This window comes from Balaenoptera physalus (genome assembly GCF_965194825.1).
Source record: "Balaenoptera physalus genome assembly, chromosome: 14".
In the NCBI taxonomy this organism is placed as follows: Eukaryota; Metazoa; Chordata; class Mammalia; order Artiodactyla; family Balaenopteridae; genus Balaenoptera; species Balaenoptera physalus.
In genome coordinates this window covers 9,346,441-9,366,822 of record NC_138893.1, presented here as the reverse complement: position 1 = coordinate 9,366,822, position 20,382 = coordinate 9,346,441, and the positions used below count along the sequence as shown (strand labels likewise).

General features: G+C 41.9%; 1 protein-coding gene across 3 annotated transcripts in view; it reads left to right on the top strand.

Annotated features, from left to right (window-relative positions):
* Positions 1-20,382, top strand: part of MTR (5-methyltetrahydrofolate-homocysteine methyltransferase) — a 110,676-nt gene that overhangs the window by 29,158 nt on the left and 61,136 nt on the right. For all 3 annotated transcript variants that reach the window (XM_082425502.1, XM_082425503.1, XM_082425504.1), the window contains 4 exons: positions 1,262-1,341; positions 4,384-4,496; positions 7,322-7,462; positions 8,617-8,802. In XM_082425502.1, coding sequence (XP_082281628.1) covers positions 1,262-1,341; positions 4,384-4,496; positions 7,322-7,462; positions 8,617-8,802 — 520 coding nt within the window. The remainder of the gene's footprint in view (positions 1-1,261; positions 1,342-4,383; positions 4,497-7,321; positions 7,463-8,616; positions 8,803-20,382) is intronic.

Below are 20,382 nucleotides of genomic sequence, written 5' to 3'. Positions count from 1 at the left end.
ATACCTGCCTCCACTAGATTCTCTCATGAAAGGAAAAGACAATAAGCAACAAGTACCTTGAGGTCAAGAGGAGCGTCTTCACCTCGCCTGACACAGTCACTGCTTAACCCACATTGTAGAGTGAGGGCATGAAGGAAGGGGGTGGGAGACAAGGGCATGGCGAAGGGTGTGTTTAAGTCCCTGCAGTTTCATGGTTTATAAGAAGATTGGAGTTGAGTGGAATAAAACACAGTTGAGGACTGTTTGTATTTGTTTTTTTTCCCTAGAGTGACTGATGATCATATTTTGAGCCAGTCATCTTACTGTTCTTCGTCTGCTTGCATGCCTGTAATATGTTCACTGTACTGAACTGCCTAATGTTGCACTGATTTTGTTGACTTCCATGATAGACTCTATGAAGAGTCTCTGTAATTTTTTAAACATCTTTTAAATAATACCTGAAAGTTATCAGTAGTTGAGGATAGCTTATCTTTGGATCTCTTTTTGTTTTTAAGATTATCTCCTCCTTTATAGAAACAGTTGTTTTAAAAAGACCTGTGTGTGTGGGTTTGTGTGTGTATGTCTATCTCTGCATATATATTTGCTGCTTTTACTTTGCCATTCACATACTCATTTGGGGGGCAGTAGAGTGAGCAGTTCATACTGGTCCTGATAAATTTAGTAGAGCAGCCAGGTTTTTCTAGGCTGATTAGAAGACATATTTCATCGAAGCTGATAAAGGTTCAAAAGAGTATGAATAATTAAAACAAATTTTTAGGAGTAATTATTTTGGAGTTTCAGTGATGTATTACTCTTTACCCTCTCTACCATGTATGTGTGCTTGAAAAAAACAGGCCTTAAGGATTTAATTTCCTTCACTCCTGGCACCTCCTCTCCTATTTGCTCTTCCTTCTCAACAATGAAACCTGTTTTTCTTTTAAATTACCATGTGGATTTGATGGAGTTAAGGATATCTTCAGGTTTGGGAAGGAGTGGAGGAGATTTGCTGTTAGCATTTGTGCAAACCATCACGTCTGTAGGTTCACATCTGTGAGCACAGAACCTGGTACAATCAGTACACAGCAACGGGGCAGATACAGAAATGTTAAAGATTGTAGATTCATTTTCTGCATTACTGAGAAAACTGAAAAGCACAGTTGCTGCTTCACATTTGGAACTAGGTATATAATTATATTAAACAGACTTAATTTCATAGGTGGAAATTAGTTTAATTGAATTTTGTTTGGATTTAATGGATATCGTGTTTTCTCTTTTAACTCAGAGAAATTGCTGAAGCTGTGAAAAACTATAAGCCTAGAGTTCCACCTGCCACTGTTTTTGAAGGGCATATGCTACTGTCTGGTAAGTCGTAAAGACATGATTTTTTATGATTTCAGAAATCGTTTGTAGATTGTTAGTATGTTTAGTCTACGTCGTAGTGATGTTTCTGCCAAAGAACTTGTTTATTAGGTCAAAGAAGTGTACATATTTTTCTTGGTACTTAAATGAATTCTAGTAAAGGACGCTTTGGTTTTTTTTAGGGGTGAGAGTGGGAAGATACTGACTTCAGGGAAATGTGAATGAAAGCACAGGTAGTGGCCTTGGTCAGACTTATTGTGCACTGCTTTGAAAACGTACATAGGCCACAGCCTAACAATTTTAATCATCAGATTTGCTGCTAGTTCGTAAAAAATCTAGCCCAGGCTCAAGGTTTTTTAATGATGGTAGCCTCTTCCTAGAAAATTTTGTTTGCTTCTATAACATTATTGTCATGCTCTTATGTTGGCTGTGTGGTTTAGGCTTTACAGAGAGTTGTGATATTTATTATTCTGTTTTGTGCTCAACAGCCCTGTGGAGTAGGGAGCTTCCCTTTTTCAGAATGAGTTCTGATATTCGCAAAAGGAACATTAGTAAAATAGATTATCATGCCAACTATTAGAAAAATAACTTTAAATTTTATATTTTTCGCATAATACTTTAACGATGTATTCTTAGGTAGTATCTTTAAGCAAAAAAAAAAAAAAAAAAAGTGTATACAGATTTTGAGAGAACCTGCAAATAGCACACATGAGGAATTATGCACCCTAATAATGGAGAATTTAACATTTCTCTAAATTGATGTATTTTTGTTCCATATGTTCTCCTAAGAAAAATGAAATAAAATGACAGTGAAATAAAATAAAAGTGACAGCAAAAGTAATTCCCACTTTTCTCACTCAGAACATATTGTATAGAATTACTCCCAGTGAGTGAAAATAAAGTTGGGTTAGACATATGCCTCTTCAGGCTACCCTTATTTTCCATTTATACTCCAGAAGACGGGATGAGATTAGAGGAAGAGGGATTTGTGACTTATGACACACTCCCTACCCTGAAAAAGTGGCTTTTATCAGAGAAAGGTGTGGTAGGATAGTTTCTTTCAACCTTAGATCTTAAAGCTATTAATTGACTTCAGCCAAGGACTAAGTTGAAATTGTTAGCCTTGGCCAAAATCGAAACATGAAAGAACTGTTTAGTTATGATTTTTGAAGAGTTTATGTGTAAGAATGAAAGAATTCTTTCTTCTGATTTGAATTTCATGTGCTATTTCTAAATTGTTTTAAAAATCACTTTCAATCAGATTTTAAAAGAATGACACCAAATACACTCTTTTTAATTGTTCTTTTATAAATTGCAGACTTGAGAACAATGTGATTTTTTTTTTAACTTATTTATTTATTTTAAAATTTTTGGCTGCGCTGGGTCTTTGTTGCTGTGCGCGGGCTTTCTCTAGTTGCAGAGAGCGGGGACTACTCTTCGTTGCAGTGCAGTGGCTTATCTTTCTGTGGAGCACGGGCTCTAGGTGCACGGGCTTCAGTAGTTGCAGCACGTGGGCTCAGTAAGTTGTGGCTCGCGGGCTCCAGAGCGCAGGCTCAGTAGTTGTGGCGCATGGGCTTAATTGCTCCGCGGCATGTGGGACCTTCTCGGACCAGGGCTCGAACCCGTGCCCCCTGCATTGGCAGGCGGATTCTTAACCACTGCGCCACCAGGGGAGTCTGAGAACAATGCAGTTTTTATGTCAGATACTTCACATTCATAATAGATCAGAAGTGCTTTGTGTGAAATGCTTTTAGGGCAACACCACAGGGTCTCTTCGGCATTTAAATGCTGGCAGCCCTGCTTGTCTGCCCTGGGAACCCCAGGGTCTGACTAAGGGTCGACATGGAGGGGAGGGGCTGTGAGGATGTTACCAATGGGAAAGGAAATCACAGCCCAAACTGAGAAATGATAGTCTTCCCAGTCGGGGAACAGAAGACCTGGAATAGTTTTGTAATTACCTATCTTCATTATTTTCCTCTCCCTCGTGTCTGTTTCTTCCTCAACCAGTGCTTTGGGAAAGGACTCAAAAGCCATTTCCTTTTATTAACAAGAACAGCTATGATTGCTGGTGCTAATTTTATAAGCTTGATAATGCTTATCAATGTTATCTGGTTTCATTTTTACAGTAACATTGTGAGGCAGATACTTCTGCTGTCTCTATTTTATAAGCCCAGAGACTCTGAGAGAAGTCCCCCAGAGTGTTCACTGAGTCGGCTGTGCAGGGCTCATACCCTAAGGCTGGCTTCCCGAGAGCCTGCTTGTCACCATCTAGCAAGACTCCTGCTCCTAATACTGTAAATATAATGAGTAGAACAAAACCAGTTAAAGGCCTTTTCCTGTAGTGGTACTTTATGCTGCATGTTGCTTTTTACCTCAGTGTAATGTGTCCACGTTAGTTATCTGATATTTGCCCCTAAATCAGCCTGTAACAGTGGAGATGATATTGTCCCTTTGCAAATAAGGAAGGAGGAGCAGAAAGCCCAAGTGGCTTGCCCAGAGTCAGCCATCTCCCAGGGCTCAGCCCATGTCCTTCCTCGTGACCCTGTTAGGCCTTGCTGGTTACTGGTTCTTGGCCTCTGGATCAAAGAGACGAGATAAAGCTCTAAACACACTGTTGGTGGGATTAAGAACGCTTGCTCCATCAGGCTTCAAGCCGATGTCTGAATGGACAGCTGTGGAGCAGTACTTTAGATTCTAACTTCATGATTTTTGCCCCAGACTCTTGGTTACATAAGAGTATGATGATAATTTTTCCCTGTTTCTCAGAGCTGATATGATTCAGCTCTTGAGAGAAATTTGCAATTTAAAACCCTGAAATATTTCTTCTTTTGAGCGTTCTGGTTATAAATGTAGAGCCTTTTGTTGTGTTTAAGTATCTCTAGGGGGGTTGGCCATGACCCTTTTTCCACATTGGGTCTCCTTAGCTAGTCAGACGGGCTGTGGCACAGAAACTTCTTTTCTTTCTCATGAAAACATTTATTTTCTGTCTGTCTCATGTCGTTACATGCATTTTCAGAAAATTTTCAAAATGCTTCTCCTTTTAAGGTCTAGAGCCCTTCAGGATCGGCCCGTACACCAACTTTGTTAACATTGGAGAGCGCTGTAACGTTGCAGGATCCAGGAAGTTTGCTAAACTCATCATGGCAGGAAATTATGAAGTGAGTATCTTAATAAGACCCTCGAGGCATCTGCCAGGTTTTTGGCTAAGACAGCACGCAAGTGAAACAGCTCTGCCTTTGATAATCATTAGCAGAGCTGCTGGGAAGTGTGAGAAGAATGGAAAAGTGTGTTTGTAGCTGGCAGCGCTGGTGGGAGGATGAGGCTTCGGAAAGTCATAGCTGCCCTTGTCAGTGTTTCTGAAAGAAATGCATTCAGGGTATGAAGTGGGATGAGATGGGAGGCACCCAGGTTCTAGCTATTTCTGTTAATTGTGAAATACATTTAAAAATTTGAGGATACTCTTCATTTTGGCTTCTCACAAATCTTTCCAAGAAAAGGGAAAGCCAGGACAATTCCTATTCATTTCCTCATGACCACATCAGACACTGACTAATGTGGTATTATTGATTCTGTTCACTGTAAAATAAGCTAAACAAACACAAAGCTTGCAAGGTAGTTTCACCATAGGATTCTTAAACTCGGTCACTCTAAGGACGAGCAAAATTTAATCCAAGTAGAGCCCACTCTAAAAACCTGGACAAATTTTTTTTTCTTGTGCAAATACAAAGTTAAAAATGGAGGAACCTGATCTGGGCTTTAATGATAGCCTTTGCAGCCTTTAGGAAACAGATCTCCCAGCAGCCAGTATGGAAGCAGACTTAGTTCTGATCACAAAGAAAGGGCTCATTCATCGTCCTTTATGGACTTGTCAGTGAGCGCTCCGCGACACCCCTCAGCGACCTCCTCTGCAGGTACGCCAGTACGGCCTGCTTACCTGGCTCCTCGCAGTTCCCGTCCGTCCTGTTCTCTTCGTTCCCGCTGCTGCCCAGCCAGCACGTGCTGAGCGCTCTACAGCGCTGCTCGTGTCATCTTTACAGACCTGTGAGCTAGGTGCTGCTATTATCCCCATTTTACAGGTGTGCAGCTGGAGGCTTGCGGGAGGTTAAACCACTCGCCTACTGTTTGACAGCAAGTGAATGATAGACCCTAAGTCCTCCAAGCCCACACCCTTCACCGCTCTGCTGTCTTGGCTTGGAGGACACGGGAAGGAGGCTGGGAAGTAGGAGGGGGTTGGGGAGGAATGGCTCCTCCCTGGATTCCAGTTCCCCATAGTTAGTGACCCCTCAAGGCTCTGTGGTCAAGGGAATGACCTGAGAGAAGGTCCAGTCCTGTCTTTGTGCCCAACTTGTTCACCTTTAAACAAATCACTTCATCTCTCGGAGCCTGTTTGGGAAGGTTGGAGCGCCGAGCTGTGATTCTGTGGCTCTTCTGATGTAGAAAGGTCAGGCAGTGGCATCTGTGTTGTGTGTCTTTTGACCTCTGGTCTGACCAGGTCGCTTGCTGTCTCCCCTGTCCTCCCTGCAGTCCATTTCCCAGGGGCAGCTGAAGCTGCTCCCTCTCAGGTAGCTTCCTCCACTTCAGTCCTCAGAGATCTTGCCCTTCCTGGTGTTTAGGCAGGGCATTTGACTCGTACGTTGTATGGCAGTGCCCGTAGCTTTTCATATGACTGCATCATATGCCCCCAACTAGATGAAAGCCCTTCAAGAACAGGGACTGTGACTTGTACTTCCTTTTATTCTTTATGGTGTTAATATTTAACATACTGCTGATACCGAAAACATTTTTTGCTGAATTTTATTGCGATCCTTTTTCTCTGTGTAACCTTGTGTCATTACGAGTGGTCTTTCCTTGCGGCCTGTGCCAAAGGGTCTCATGCCTATTCTTTTGCAGTGATTGCTAAAAATTTCTATTTGGTTTCTTCGGCTAAGAAAAAATTAGGACAACATCAGAATCTACCGTTGATTTTATCCCTGCTTATTTTATGACACTATGAAGTGTGCAACAAAGACTTAAAGTCTCTGCTGTACCAGTCAGTTAGAAAGCCTTATTGAACATGTCTGTTTTGCCCAGTATTGTTCAAATGAGAGTGGGAGATACCTAAGACCTTTCTAGATTTCCAAACGCTTAAAATCTATTTCGGAGAATAAGCTAATACTCGTGAAATCGTGAGGAAATGATAATGTAATACACCATGTGATAATGTTTATAATAGTTACAGATGTTTAGAGGCAGCCGGTCATTGCGGAATAAGCAGTGTTTCCCAAAGTATGTTCTCTGGAACACTGATCCTACAAGATATTCCTTAAATGACCGTAAGTGGGAAATGCTGTGTATTGTATCTTGTCCTTGGAGATTTACGGTGTATAATAGTGTATCAAAGGATTTGAAAATCCTTTTAGCACAGAAGAAGTTTATTTAAACGCATATTTCACGTAACTTCTACCAACAGCCTACAATGACTGCTTTGCATGTTTCGGCAAACACTGAAGAGTTAGATAAGTTTCGGACTTTCTCTAAGGACTTTTCTTGGAGGAGATGGGACTTGAGCTGGATCTTAAACAGTACAGGAAGGAAGGGGATTGTGTTGGAAGCAGAGGGAACATCATGATGTGTGACACAGAGGTGGAAACAGATTTGGCTGGGTGGAGGGTGCCGGGAGTGGGCGATGGGGGAGAAGTTCAGTTGCATAAGAAGATGGGGCAGGTCCCAGAGGGCCCAGAACACCAGGCTGAGGGCTTGAGGCTCTTTACAGGAAGAGTGGAGCTTCGCTGGGTTCTGAGGAGTGACCCCGCTGTGATGGAAGCGATGTGTAAGAAAGCTTCATCTGGGATGGTTGAGAGCAGGCTCAGGGTCGTGGGTGCTGGCCAGGCAGTCTAGTGGAATCTAAAAGGACTGCCTGCTGGGGGTGGTGAAGGACTACTTTTGTCAGCCTTCTCTTAGTCACCCTCTCCCAACGCTCGTTCCTCTTGAATCCCGTCCCCAGGAAGCTCTGAGCGTTGCCAAGATGCAGGTGGAAATGGGAGCGCAGGTGTTGGATATCAACGTGGATGATGGCATGCTGGATGGACCAAGCGCAATGACCAGATTCTGCAACTTCATCGCTTCCGAGCCTGACATTGCCAAGGTCGTACAAAACCTTGATTCATCAAGGGAGTTTGCATGTGCTGCTCTGTCTCTCATTTAACTTTGTCACTTTTCCCTTCATCTGTCATGTCATACACTGGTTTTCTGTTGTCCTGTGTTGAAAGCCCAGTGGTTTCTGATTGTCAGTTTTCTCACTTAATGGCAACCTTTCGATAGAAACCAGACTTTGGAGAGAGATGTGAGTTCAGTGTGGCTGTTTCCAAGGCTTCTGGAGTTGGTCACAAGGATTGACTGAGTTTCCTCTGATGTCTGGCTAGGCTAGGAACCAGCTTTTCATGTCTCTGAAGGATATACTTACCTGTTCCTACCGAATCATTAGTTCTCTTCCTATCGCAGACAAGGGAACTCAGTTAATCCTTCCTTATTGCAGGAAGAAGAGACCTTTTTAGGTTTATCAGAGTGAGACAGACTTATAAAACAAGATTAAATCAAGGTATTAATGTCAGCTTTTACATTTCTTTAAGAGATGAAAGTTAATTTTTGTGTCCATCTTTTCAAAAATTTTAGATCGATTCTAAAAACTTTAAAAGTCTCACTTCACTTCTCTACCATTGAAATTGTGATGAGTGATTTATGAAGTTGGTTTTATTGTTGGTGGTGGTGTTTGAAAGACACCTCCTATAGTGCTTTAAGGAGGTAGGGCTGTCGTTTTTTCGTTAGGCTTCAGCAAATGTGTAAGTTAGAAGTCTTGTGGTAAGCAGTGAATTACATTAACCTGTCCTTCATTTGAATTCAACTCCTCACTTAAAAGCCTCCACAGTCCTCTGGGAGTAAATATTTTGCGAATTTAAGGTGCAGAGAAGCTAAATGACTTATTCAAAGTCTGAATCAGACGAGGAGCCCATGAAGTGACTTCAGTGCTTTCATTCTGATGTTTAGCTGTGATATTTTGAGTTATCAATTTCTGGCCCATGCGTGGGGTCTCTTGTGAGACTGGAATTACTCCAACCAAGTCTTTTGGGCTTTAGGAACAAGGGCTTAAAATCAGATTAAAATTGTATCTCTATCACACTACTGTTATTTGTTTCTTGTTTCCCTAAGGAAGAAAGAAAGAGGGAATATCTGGGGGTCCTTGGAAGGGGATTTGTGGTGACTTACAGTCTTTCTGTGATCACCTTACCCTTCTGACCTCAGGTGCCCTTGTGCATCGACTCTTCCAATTTTGCTGTGATTGAAGCTGGGTTAAAGTGCTGCCAGGGCAAGTGCATTGTTAACAGCATCAGCCTGAAGGAGGGAGAGGATGACTTCTTGGAGAAGGCCAGAAAGATTAAAAAGTTTGGAGCTGCTGTGGTGGTTATGGCTTTTGATGAAGAAGGACAGGTGAGTGATTTATTTTGCTCTCGCTCCATTGTGTTACACAGGCTTAGAGCAGTGGAAGAGAACTGAGTCCAGAACAAATGTGTTTACCATATATACCATATGTGTGTGTACACACACACACAGAGGCATACCTCAGAGATACCACGGATTCCATTCCAGGCCACTGTAATAAAGCAGATATCACAGTAAAGTGAGTCGCATGAATTTTTTGGTTTTCCAGTGCATGTAAAAATTATGTTTACACTATACTGTAGTCCATTAAGTGTGCAATAGCATTATATCTAGGAAAACAATGTAGATACCTTAATTCAAAATACTTTATTGCTAAAAAATGCTGACCATCATCTGAGCCTTCAGGGAATTGTAGTAGTAACATCAAAGATCACTGACCACAGGTAACCATAACAAGTAGAACAATAATGAAAAGCTTGAAATATTGCGAGAATTACTAAAACGTGACACAGAGACGTGAAGTGAGCAATGCTGTTGGAAAAATGGTGTCGATAGATTGCTTGAGGCAGGGTTGCCTCAAAGCTTCAATTTGTAAAAATGCAGTATCTGTGAAGTGCAATAAAGTAAAGGCCAGTAAAACGAGGTATGCCTATAGATACACGTGTGTGTATGTGTGTATACACAAGTACATACACACATGTGCATACATATATATATATATGTATACATATATATATGTATGTGTGTGTATATATATATATATATGAAAATTACATAAGACACAATAAGGTTTTTACATCAGTTGAGAAAGGAATTATTCAGTAAACGCTATTGGAATAACTGACTATGCATTTGGAAGAAAAAGTTAGAGCCCCATTTCCCACCATATACCAATATAAAATATACATCAATTAAAGATCTAAATGTAAAAAAAATCTAAAGAATATATGAGAAAATATTCACTGAAACTTGGGAAGGCAGAAAGAAAACTGATAGACTTATTTACCTAAAAATGTAAAACTTTGTATGACAAAAGATATGGTATTATTTGCCTCATGACTAATAGCAGTGGGTTAATATCCCTACTATGCAAAGAGTTTCTATAAATCAGAAAGTAAAATGCCCTAATCAAGTCAGTAGAAGAATGAACAAAGGAAAAGAACAAGCAATTTTTAGAAAAAGAAACACAAATAACCAATAAACCTATGAGAAGTTATACTTACTAATAATTATATTTCTATAAATAAAAAATGAAACAATAATGAGATATTAGTTTCCTTTATCAAATAGAGAAAAAAAGGGGAAAAATTGAGAAATGGCAACTCCAATGTTGTCTGTGCCACAGAATCAGGGAGGGGCGATGGGAGGCTTCAAACACAATGATTGTTTAACCTGGGTGATGGGTGTGTGGTGATTACTGTATTGTTTTATAATGTTATAAATACTTTCATATCTATTCCATATTTAATTTGATTAAATATTAATTTTAAAAAATCCATACCTTATAATTCAGCCTTCTTCTGGGAATCTTTATTAGGTTGAGCATATGTTCCTACTCATTGTAGCATTGTAGTAGCAAACAATTGAGAAGGCTCTAAATGTCCATTAATAGGGGAATACTTAAATCTGCCTACATGTCATATAGAATACTGTGTAGCAGTTAGAAAGAATGAGGTGATGGAACCATGTCTAAAATATATATATGTATATATATATGTGTGTGTGTGTGTGTGTGTGTGTGTGTGTGTGTGTGTGTGTGTGTGTGTGTGTGTATATTTTGGCCACGCCATGTGGCATGCAGGATCTTAGTTCGCCAACCAGGGATCAAACCTGTGCCCCCTGCAGGGGAAGCACAGTGTCTTAACTACTGGACCACCAGGGAAGTCCCTAAAATATATTGAAAAGTAAAAAAAAAACCAAAACACCAAGTGGCACGATCCTGGTTTTATTTAATAAAAAAGGATTTATATGAATATATGTGTGTCTGTAAACAGAGAAAAAAATATGGTTGTTGTTAACTGGAGGGTAGGGATGAATTGACTTCTTATTTATATAATTGATAAGTGGTGGGGTTATATGTTATTTTTCTTTCTTTTCTTTGTTTTCTCGTGTTTTTGAAGTAAAACTGTAACAGAAGTGTCTTGTTTTTGTGCAAAATATATATTTTCTTCATGAAAAAAATTCACATTGGGGCTTCCCTGGTGGCGCAGTGGTTGAGAATCTGCCTGCCAATGCAGGGGACACGGGTTCGAGCCCTGGTCTGGGAGGGTCCCACATGCCGCGGAGCAGCTGGGCCCGTGAGCCACAACTACTGAGCCTGGGCGTCTGGAGCCTGTGCTCCGCAACAAGAGAGGCCACGATAGTGAGAGGCCCGCGCACCACGATGAAGAGTGGCCCCCGCTTGCCACAACTAGAGAAGGCCCTCGCACAGAAACGAAGATCCAACACAGCCAAAAATAAATAAATAAGTAAATAAAAGTACACACTTTAAAAAAAAAAAAAAAAGAAATTCACATAGTCCAGAAGAGGACAAAAGAGAGTTAATTTTGATAACAAACATGTATTGAACCTTTACTTGCACCAAGCAAGCACACGCACATGTTAAATCAGTTTTTCTTCCCAACATATAAATGTTGGGTATATATTATTATTTTTGTATTTCATGTGAGTAAACCAAAGCACAAAGACTTTACCTGACTGTCTGTTGTCACACAGGTAGCGAGCAGTCGTGCTCGGATTCAAACCCAGGAGATCTGGGTCTGTGCGAAATGGGTGGGTGAAAGAATCCAGGGTGAGGCTGTCAGGGAAGAGTTGGCTATTTTAGGGAAGGTGGTCTTGAAAAGCCCCTCTGAGGGGGAAATGTTTGAAAACCTGAATAAAATGAGAAAGCCACGTGGCCATTTAGGGGAAGAGAAGAGGTTCTAGAAAACTGAAGATTCTGTATGAACTACTGTTCTTTAATTCTTGCCCTGACTCAGTAAAATGTTGACGTCTTCCCATCTTAGTAAATATGGATTATAACTCCATCTTTTATGGTTGCATTATATTCCAGTGTGTATGTTTTACTTAGTCTATTATTGCATAAACTTGTGATTGTTTCTAAAATTTTAGTAGGATGAACAGTGGCCAGTGAATATACTAATTTGTGCAGCTGTTTTCCTCTCGTAGAGTGATTTTCTTAGTTCACAGAAGAAGTCAAAGGCTGGATCAAAGGGTGTGCACATTTGACATTTTAACACACATCGTTAAATTGTCCTTCTGAAAAGTTGTATCTAGTCATCTTCTGCTACTAGTTCAGTGTGGTAAGACCATTTGACATAATTTTAATTTTTACCAAAGGTATATATGCAGATAGTGAAAGAGACAAATAGTTCTTTTAATGAGAAACAGAAGCCCTAAGCCTCCAGGTCCCCAGAGGCAACCACTTACAAGTTAGCTGATTCTTGTATCATTTACCTCCTTAACTTCAAATTACAGTTTTAGTTATTATTTGTTGCCTTTCTATAGTGGCTAAGGATTTGACTTTTTCTCCATCTTCTACTCCCCACTCCACACATCTTTACTTTTAATCCCCCCATCCTTCCAATATGGTTAATTTCAGTTGTAACTATTTTTGGCACTTATATTAAGCTGTGTAAAAGCTGAGCCATGTAGTATACCATGATTCCTTTTCCTTTCCTGCACCCTCTTTCTTTTCTATGAAGTTAATACCTATCTTTGCGTTTGCTTTGCTTCTTATGTACTTTCAAACTGTTCCCTAGTTGTGTAAATGTCCAATATCCAATGTATCCAGAGACACTAAGTAGACTGTTGTTTTAATTTCTTGAAGAATTATCTCTCCAAGTCTTCTGACATAATCTGGAAAGGTTGCTCAGTAGCCCACCTGCACAGCTGTCACTGCAAGATGTCCCTCTCCATCATGTGGACAGTTCTTCTCACCTCTCTCTTAGGTGTTTAGATCTCATAATTTCCTCATTCTTGGTTTAATCTCTCATTTAGTGAACTGTGTCCTCTGGTTAAGAAGACATGGCAGTAAATATTTTTGAAACCTTTCATGTCTGAAAACGGCTTTATTCTACTTTTATACTTAATTAACAATTGTGTGGGTATAGGAGTACAAGCTTGAAATTATTTTCTCTATGTTTTGAACTAATTGATCCATTGTCTTCTAGTTTCCATTGGTATTGGTGAGAAGTCCAGTGCTATTCTAACCCTTGATTCTTTTTGTTAAACCTATTTATTGTCTCATTTTCTGGATACTTCTTGGATCTTCTGTGTCCATGGTATTCTGAAATCTAGTGATTATGAGCCATTCCTTGTGCTGGGCACTCAGTAGGCGCTGTCAGTCAGGAAACTTATAGCCACAGTTGCAGGAAGTTTCCTTGAATTGTTTATCCTCTCTTGGCCTGTGTATTATTCAGAAACTGGATGTTTTAGAAAGATCGCCTAATTTTCTTACCTTTTCCCTCCTGTTTTTCAGTGCTGACATTTTGCTCTGCTCTATGTGAGATTTCTACATCTGTATTTATGTCTTCTTTTTCCAGGAGCTCTTTTTTGTTACCTAAATGTTCTTTTTCAAATTTATATAGCAACCTGTTATTGTTTAATGGAGGCAGATATCTTCTCAAATTCCTTGAAATATATCTTGAGCACCTGTTATGTGCCAGGCCCTGAGGAGATAGCAGGGAACAAACCTAGTCCCTGCCCTTGTGCAGTTTATGTTCTTAGGGGGCAAGGGGAATAAGAAATGAAAAAACATAAAGATACACACACACACACACACCACACACACACACACACACACACACACACACACACACACCCCTGGATGGTACTGAATACAGCGAAGGGATATGGAAGGGATAAGGGTGGTAGGAGTACCAGGATGAGGGTGGAGGATGCTCTTTTATATAGGATGGTTTGGGATGGAACAGAGGGGAGAAGAGGAGATCGAGAGGTTCTGAGGTTAAAAAGGCAGCTGCGGGCTTCCCTGGTGGCGCAGTGGAAAAGAATCCGCCTGCCACTGCAGGGGACACGGGTTCAATCCCTGGTCCGGGAAGATCCCACATGCCGCGGAGCAACTTAGCCCGTGCACCACAACTACTGAGCCCGTGCTCTGGAGCCCGCGAGCCACAACTACTGAGCCCACATGCCACAACTACTGAAGCCCGCGCGCCTAGAGCCCGTGCTCTGCAACAAGAGAAGCCACCGCAGTGAGAAGCCCGTGCACCGCAACGAAGAGTAGCCCCTGCTCATCGCAACTAGAGAAAGCCCGCGCGCAGCAACAAAGACCCAACGCAGCCAAAAAAAAACAAGGCAGCCACCAAATCGTGTAGGGCCTGGGAGACCACTGTTAACACTTTGGCTCTCCCTGTGAGTGAGCTGGGAAGCCACTGAAGGGTTTTGAGCAGAGGAGCGAACATGGTCCGATTTATGTTTCAAAACCACTCGGGTTCTTTGGGGAGAATGGTCTGCGGGGACCAATCAGAGCCACTGGAGGTTGTTGCTTAGCGCAGATGAGGGATGATGGTGGCCGGGACCAAGGCGGGAGCAACAGAAGACGTGAGGAGTCATCCATTTCTAGATGTGTCTTTAAGAAGAGCCAGTAGGATTTGCCTTCGCATTGGTTGTGAGCTGTGAAAGAAGGAGGAACCACAGGTAATATTCAGCTTTTTTGGCCTGGGCAGTTGAGGTAGGAGGACGGCGAGCAGCCGATTTGGGCCGGGCTGAGGAGAGGTTCGGTCTGGCCGTATGTTTTCAGTGGTATGCTCAGGATGTGGTTGTGTAGATGAGTCCGGGCTCCATGGGCAAAGTCTGGCTTGAAGATAGGATTGCCTTACTTGGGAATTATTTACTCCTAGATGATATTTAAAGCAGTGAGACTGACTTCACCAAAGGAATGACAGTAGAGAAGGGGCCCTAGGACTAAGTGAGTCTTGGAGCCACAGTGCTTCGTGGTCAGGGAGAAGAGGAGACGCCATCAGAAGAACCTGGGAAGGAGCGGCCTGTTTGGTAGGAGAGGAACCAGAGGAGAGCGTTCACCTGGAAGCCAAGTGAAAAGGAAGCTTCTGGAAGGGCGTGACGAGCTATTTTAAAGAGCTGTGCGTAGATCAGGGAGGAGGAGATCAAGAATTTACCCTTGGATTTAGAAATGGGGTAGTTTACGGTCTTGCTGTGCTGTTTCCAAGGAGATGAAAGCTTAATCGCAGTGGGTTCACGAGAGAAGAGGAGAATTGGGGGCAGCAGTTATAAACCATTTTGGGGGAGTTTTGCCATAAAGGGGAACAGAAATAGGGTGGAAACCAGAGATGGATATGAGGTTAAGAAAGGGTGCGTGCGTGTGTATGTGTGTGTGTGTGTGTGTGTGTGTGTGTGAAGACAGGTGATGTGACAGTATGTGTTTGTAAGCTGGTGGGAGTGACCTGGTAGAGAGAAGGAGGAATTGGTGCGCAGGAGAAAGGGGGCACTTGCTCAGTCCATGACCTCGTGGCTGGAGGGGCTGGCAGCCAGTGTGCAGGGGGCGGGGCAGCGTGCTCCCAGCGCAGCAGCAGCAGCAGGCAGAGCTGGGAGTGCTGGGGGGAGTTTGACTGCTTCTATTTTCTCAGTGAAGCAGGAGGCAAGGTCCGCCCTGAGAATGAGAATGGAACGTTGTTTGCTTCGTGTACTGGTGCTTTACCAGAAGTGTGAAGCAGAAGCACTCCCGTGAGGAAGGGTAGTCACTGCTTGTGCTGTTAAAACACATACACACCCCTGGGCTCCGCCCCCTGAGTTTCTGACTCATTTGGTCTGGGGTGAGACCTGGCTTCAGTAATTTTAAAGCCTTAGACGTGATTTTCCTGTATACTCTGGCTGAAAACCACCAGCAGAGTTCATCTCATTTAGTCCTCGTAGTAACCATGTGGGGTAGCTGTCGCCCCATTTTACAGTGAGCCAAGGTCAAATGGCTAGGACGTGTTGGAGCCCTGGTCTGCCTAGTTTGAAGACTGATGCATGCTTCCAAATCCTGTGTTACCTCCCCTGCAGAGTGCTTGATCTTGGCTGAGAACAAGCTTTCCCAATTTAGATTTGAATGAGTCCACAAATAAGCAAATGTAGGGGAAATTTTTTGACTTGCTAGTTATGAGAGAAACACACATTAGAGCAATATTAAAGTGACGTTTTGTCCTTATTAAGTTAGCAAAAGTAAATTTTAAAATGATCAAGATCTGTGCTGGTACAGCAGTGGTAAACAGAAGGCCTCATTCATTGTAAAGTGTAGTAAAAACTGACAGTCCTTTTGAAAGACCCCATAATGCCTATTGAGAGACATGAAAATGTTCATACCCTTTGAGGTAATTATCTCATTTCTGGGAAAGTATCCCAATAAAAGCATTCAGCAGCATAAGAATTCTATATATGCCAAGGTTTTTCACCAGCTTTTTTTTTTTTTTTAATTTTATTTATTTACTTATTTATTTTTGGCTGTGTTGGGTCTTCGTTGCTGCGCGCGGGCTTTCTCTACTTGCAACGAGCGGGGGCTATTCTTCGTTGCGGTGTGCGGGCTTCTCATTGCGGTGGCTTCTCTTGTTGCGGAGCACGGGCTCTAGGCGCGAGGGCTTCAGCGGTTCAGGCACGTGGGCTCAGTAGTTGTGGCTCGTGGGCTCTAGAGTGCAGGCTCACTAGTTGTGGCGCACGGGCTTAGTTGCTCGGCGGCATGTGGGATCTTCCTGGACCAGGGCTCGAACCCCTGTCGCCTGCATTGGCAGGCGGATTCCTAACCACTGCGCCACCAGGGAAGTCCCTTCACCAGCTTTTTACTGAAGATAAAACAACCTAAACGCCCAACTGGAGAGAAAGTGATAACTTAGGTTATCATTCTGTTGTAATATTATCCAGAGTATTTCAATATTAATTATGAAGATTATGGAGCAGCATGACAGTGCTTACAAGATATAAATAAAAAAATTAAAAACCAATAGCTATAAAGACACTGTATATGCAACTACATAAAAACCACACTTGATAAAGATTGGAGGAAAATGCTGTTAAGGAGAATAGCTATTAGAGTAAAGGTGGTGGGATTAAAGGTCCCTTTTCAAAAACTGCTTTTCCTGATTAAAAGTAATTTTTCTATATAATTATAGACGTACATATGCTCGTTGAAGGATTGTAGTATTGAAAATTATAAAGAACAAAGTAAAAAACTCATATACTTGAACAGTTCAGAAATCAACAATACAGATATTTTGATGCAAAGGCATTTCTTCTATTAACTGAGTTCGTAACACCTTTGAGTGTGACAATCAGGTAAGAACCAAGATTTGCTTTGCTTGGATGACACCACTGGTTGTAAGGAGAAAACAGCTGTCTTAAATGGAAGACCACTGTTGCAACTAAACAAAGCAGAGGAACATACAACGTGCTTATGTTCCAGAACATGGCGACTGTCTTTGCTTTATGTTTGTGATCCATAGTGCAATGAAAACTGCAAGGTCAAGGCCAGATATGACAGGGAGGACTGGCCCTGAGACTTCTGGATTAGAAGGCAAATAAGGAAGTACTTCTGTGTTTTTTGTTGATGTTAGTAGTTTTGATCGGCTGTTACTTTTAACTCTAAATAACAACAACAACAAAATACATACATAATATCTGTAATAATATATAAAATATGAAGAACACTTTCATTATTGAAATTTCTGTGGGAAAAATTACTACTCACCTCTAGATTTAATTCTCCTTTTCTAATTGAAGTGATTATTTTTATGACAATTTTTGATAATGTAAGTTTTCTTAGAAATACAGTTATCACATAGTAGAATAGACTATATTATTCTTGTTTGCACTTGTGTAAACTATGTAAAAGAATAATCCATATCATCCTATAAAAGATCCACTATATTCAGCACATTTTCCTATATTAAAATGATTTGAACATAATTTTCTAATTTATGGAGAAATAAAACTCCATTAGGATATTGATTAAAATGTAATAAATCCTAACCTAGAAAATAATGAGGAATTGGTATCTGGGAGACATTCAGGAACATGATATATCTTTCTGGTTACTATTCAATCAAGTTTTATAGTTTTTCTTAAATAGGAAACCTCAAGAACATTCCTAGGTATTTGTGTTGTTTTGTTGTTGTGATTTTGGCTTATTTTTCCTTTCTTAAATATTTTTCCTTTGGTAGTAATATTTTAGATTTTTATTTCATAGCAACTTCTTTTTAAAACTTAGATAAGTTGACACTGTTTTCGAGTTGAATATCTTATATTTTCCAGTAGGTTATGCACCATAGTATGATAAACACATAGTTGCAGGAAACCAAAATCAATAGTTGTTAGTTTGCCCTTTATTTTTTTCCTTGGTGAAGGTAGTTGACCCAAGCCTAGGAGTTGATTCTCAGAGTTTCTGCTCTGACGCTCTCCCAGCTTTGTTAAAATCCGACATATATTTCTGCATTTCAGGGGCCTCCTTTTTAGTGGCTATAGAGAGGTCACCCCTCTCCGGTTAAGATGCCATGATTGAGTATTTATCTCCTTGGACCTTTCCTTATAAGGTAGTTATATTTTAAATTTTCTGTTTGTAAGAAGGAGACTTGTCCAGATTGCCTTCAGAGGTAGGAGTTTGTGGTAGGGATATGAGGAACATAGGCCTCTGAGCCATGCCTGGTCTCAAGACCTCCATGCCTGAGGTGTTCAGTTGTCCTACAGGAATAACAGCACAGCATACAGTAGGCATACCTCCTATGCTGAGGGTCCCAGCTCCCCGGCATGTGCCTGGCACCCCTCGCTGTGAGAGAGAAGATTTGAGTGGGTTCATTTGCCCCTGCTGGGACGTAGCGTTGCTTCATCCAGGCCTTAGTATTTGGCTTTGCAGAGTAGGATTTTCCAGCAAACAGGCTCTCTCTGCAGGTTCTAGAGAAAAGCCACGAGCACCCGTTGGCTCATGATAATGACCTTGCAGATGAGTCTGGTTTCTGGTCTCCTCACCTGCTGTATCCCCTGTGGTTCCTCTAAACCAGTAGTTCTCAAGTGGGGGGAGGTGATTTTGCCACCCCAGGGGACATTTGGCGATGTGTAGACAGATTTTTTACTGTCATGACTGGGTTGTTGGGAGGGGATGTGCTCCGTCATCTAGTGGGAGCGGGCAGCGACGCTGCTGAAAGCCCTCCAATGCGTAGGGCGGCCCCCGCAGCAAAGAATGCTCTGGTCCAGATTGTCAACAGTGTCAAGGTTGAGTAACCCAATTCTTAACCCAGGGCAGCTTCTTTTCTGCTACCTGTTTTTCTCTCTGATGTTGTCTGGCTGATGGGGAAAGGACAAATATGGTTTTCGTATTTTAATCCTCTGTGCCAGGCCTTGGGCTCTGGGCACTGAGGATAAATAAGGGTTAGCAGAAGGCCCAGCTCCTTGCAAGATTCAGTGCCTTTCAGAGGTTTTGGTGAAAGTGGAAGAAAGACCTGATGAAGCAGGGAAAATCTAGCATGGTGGGATTCCAGAAAGATCTGAAGGGCAGGGAAAGAGTTCATATTTAAAGCTCGATTGTTAAAAGGAAGGCAAAATTAGATAGGTTATGGGTCTTATCTAAATATTTTTGGGTATTGGTTTTAAATACATCTCTGGATAGTAGGTCAGTCTTTTTCTTTGCTCTTCCTATGAGCTGTCTCTTTCTACTGTATCCCCTTCTTAGCTCTCCCTTTGAATGTACTAAAGCCGACCCATCCTCCACTCTATCCAGGGATCGATAAACATATTAAGAATTTCCTTCTCTTTCCTCCCTTTCACCCCGCACGGGATTTGCATCCTCTCCTAGAAGGTGACATTTAAAACAACTTGACTTCTTTAAAGAGTTCAGAAGTTTTCAGTGTGGTGGCACCTGCAGTTTCTAGATTGCAACTGACACCCCTTTTTCCTCACCAGATCGCCTCTCGGTGTCGATTCCATGTCTGAAATCCTATCCATTTCCTCTATAATCCTGAGTTCCTGGCATCCACATTCTGTCTTAAGTGTGAGTTCTGCCAGGGCACAGCCTCCGTTCTTTCAGGAGAAGAGTGAGCCAGGAGGCGTTCCAAGGTGACCTTGCGTCTCCTACGACCCCAGCTCAGTGCTCTGCCCTGTCCTTCATCCCACGCCTCCACTTCTGCCCGCAGGCCTGCTGCTTCTGCCGGCCTCTGGGTGCCCTAACCTGCAGCTGCTTACGCCCACACATTTACCCCAGTAGAGAAGTCACTCCAAGGATTTCTGAACCAATCCCTTGCCCTGAGTGATTTTAAGCCAACAGGTGCCTTGTCCTGTATTTTCCCTTGGAAACTTCCCTTCTTCAGCTTTTTCCTTTCTGACTTGTCAGTGCCTTTCTGATGGTGGCACACACGTCCCTTTCCATCACTTCCGTTTTGAACTCTGCTGTGTTCCGTGGCCCACGTTAAGCTGGTTCAGTCAAGTTTGAAACCTTTAACTTGCCTCTGAAGTTGGTCCCGTTCCTTCTCTGCTCCTTGTCAGGGTGCATTTTCACAGAACCTAGGTGTCTTTGATCCTTTTTCTTTCTTTCTCATAGTATCAGCCTCGATGACTAAATCAAAAATTGTTTTACTCTTATCTCATTTTTCCCTAAGTGTCTGATAATCTAGCAAAGCCTGAGCAGTGGAT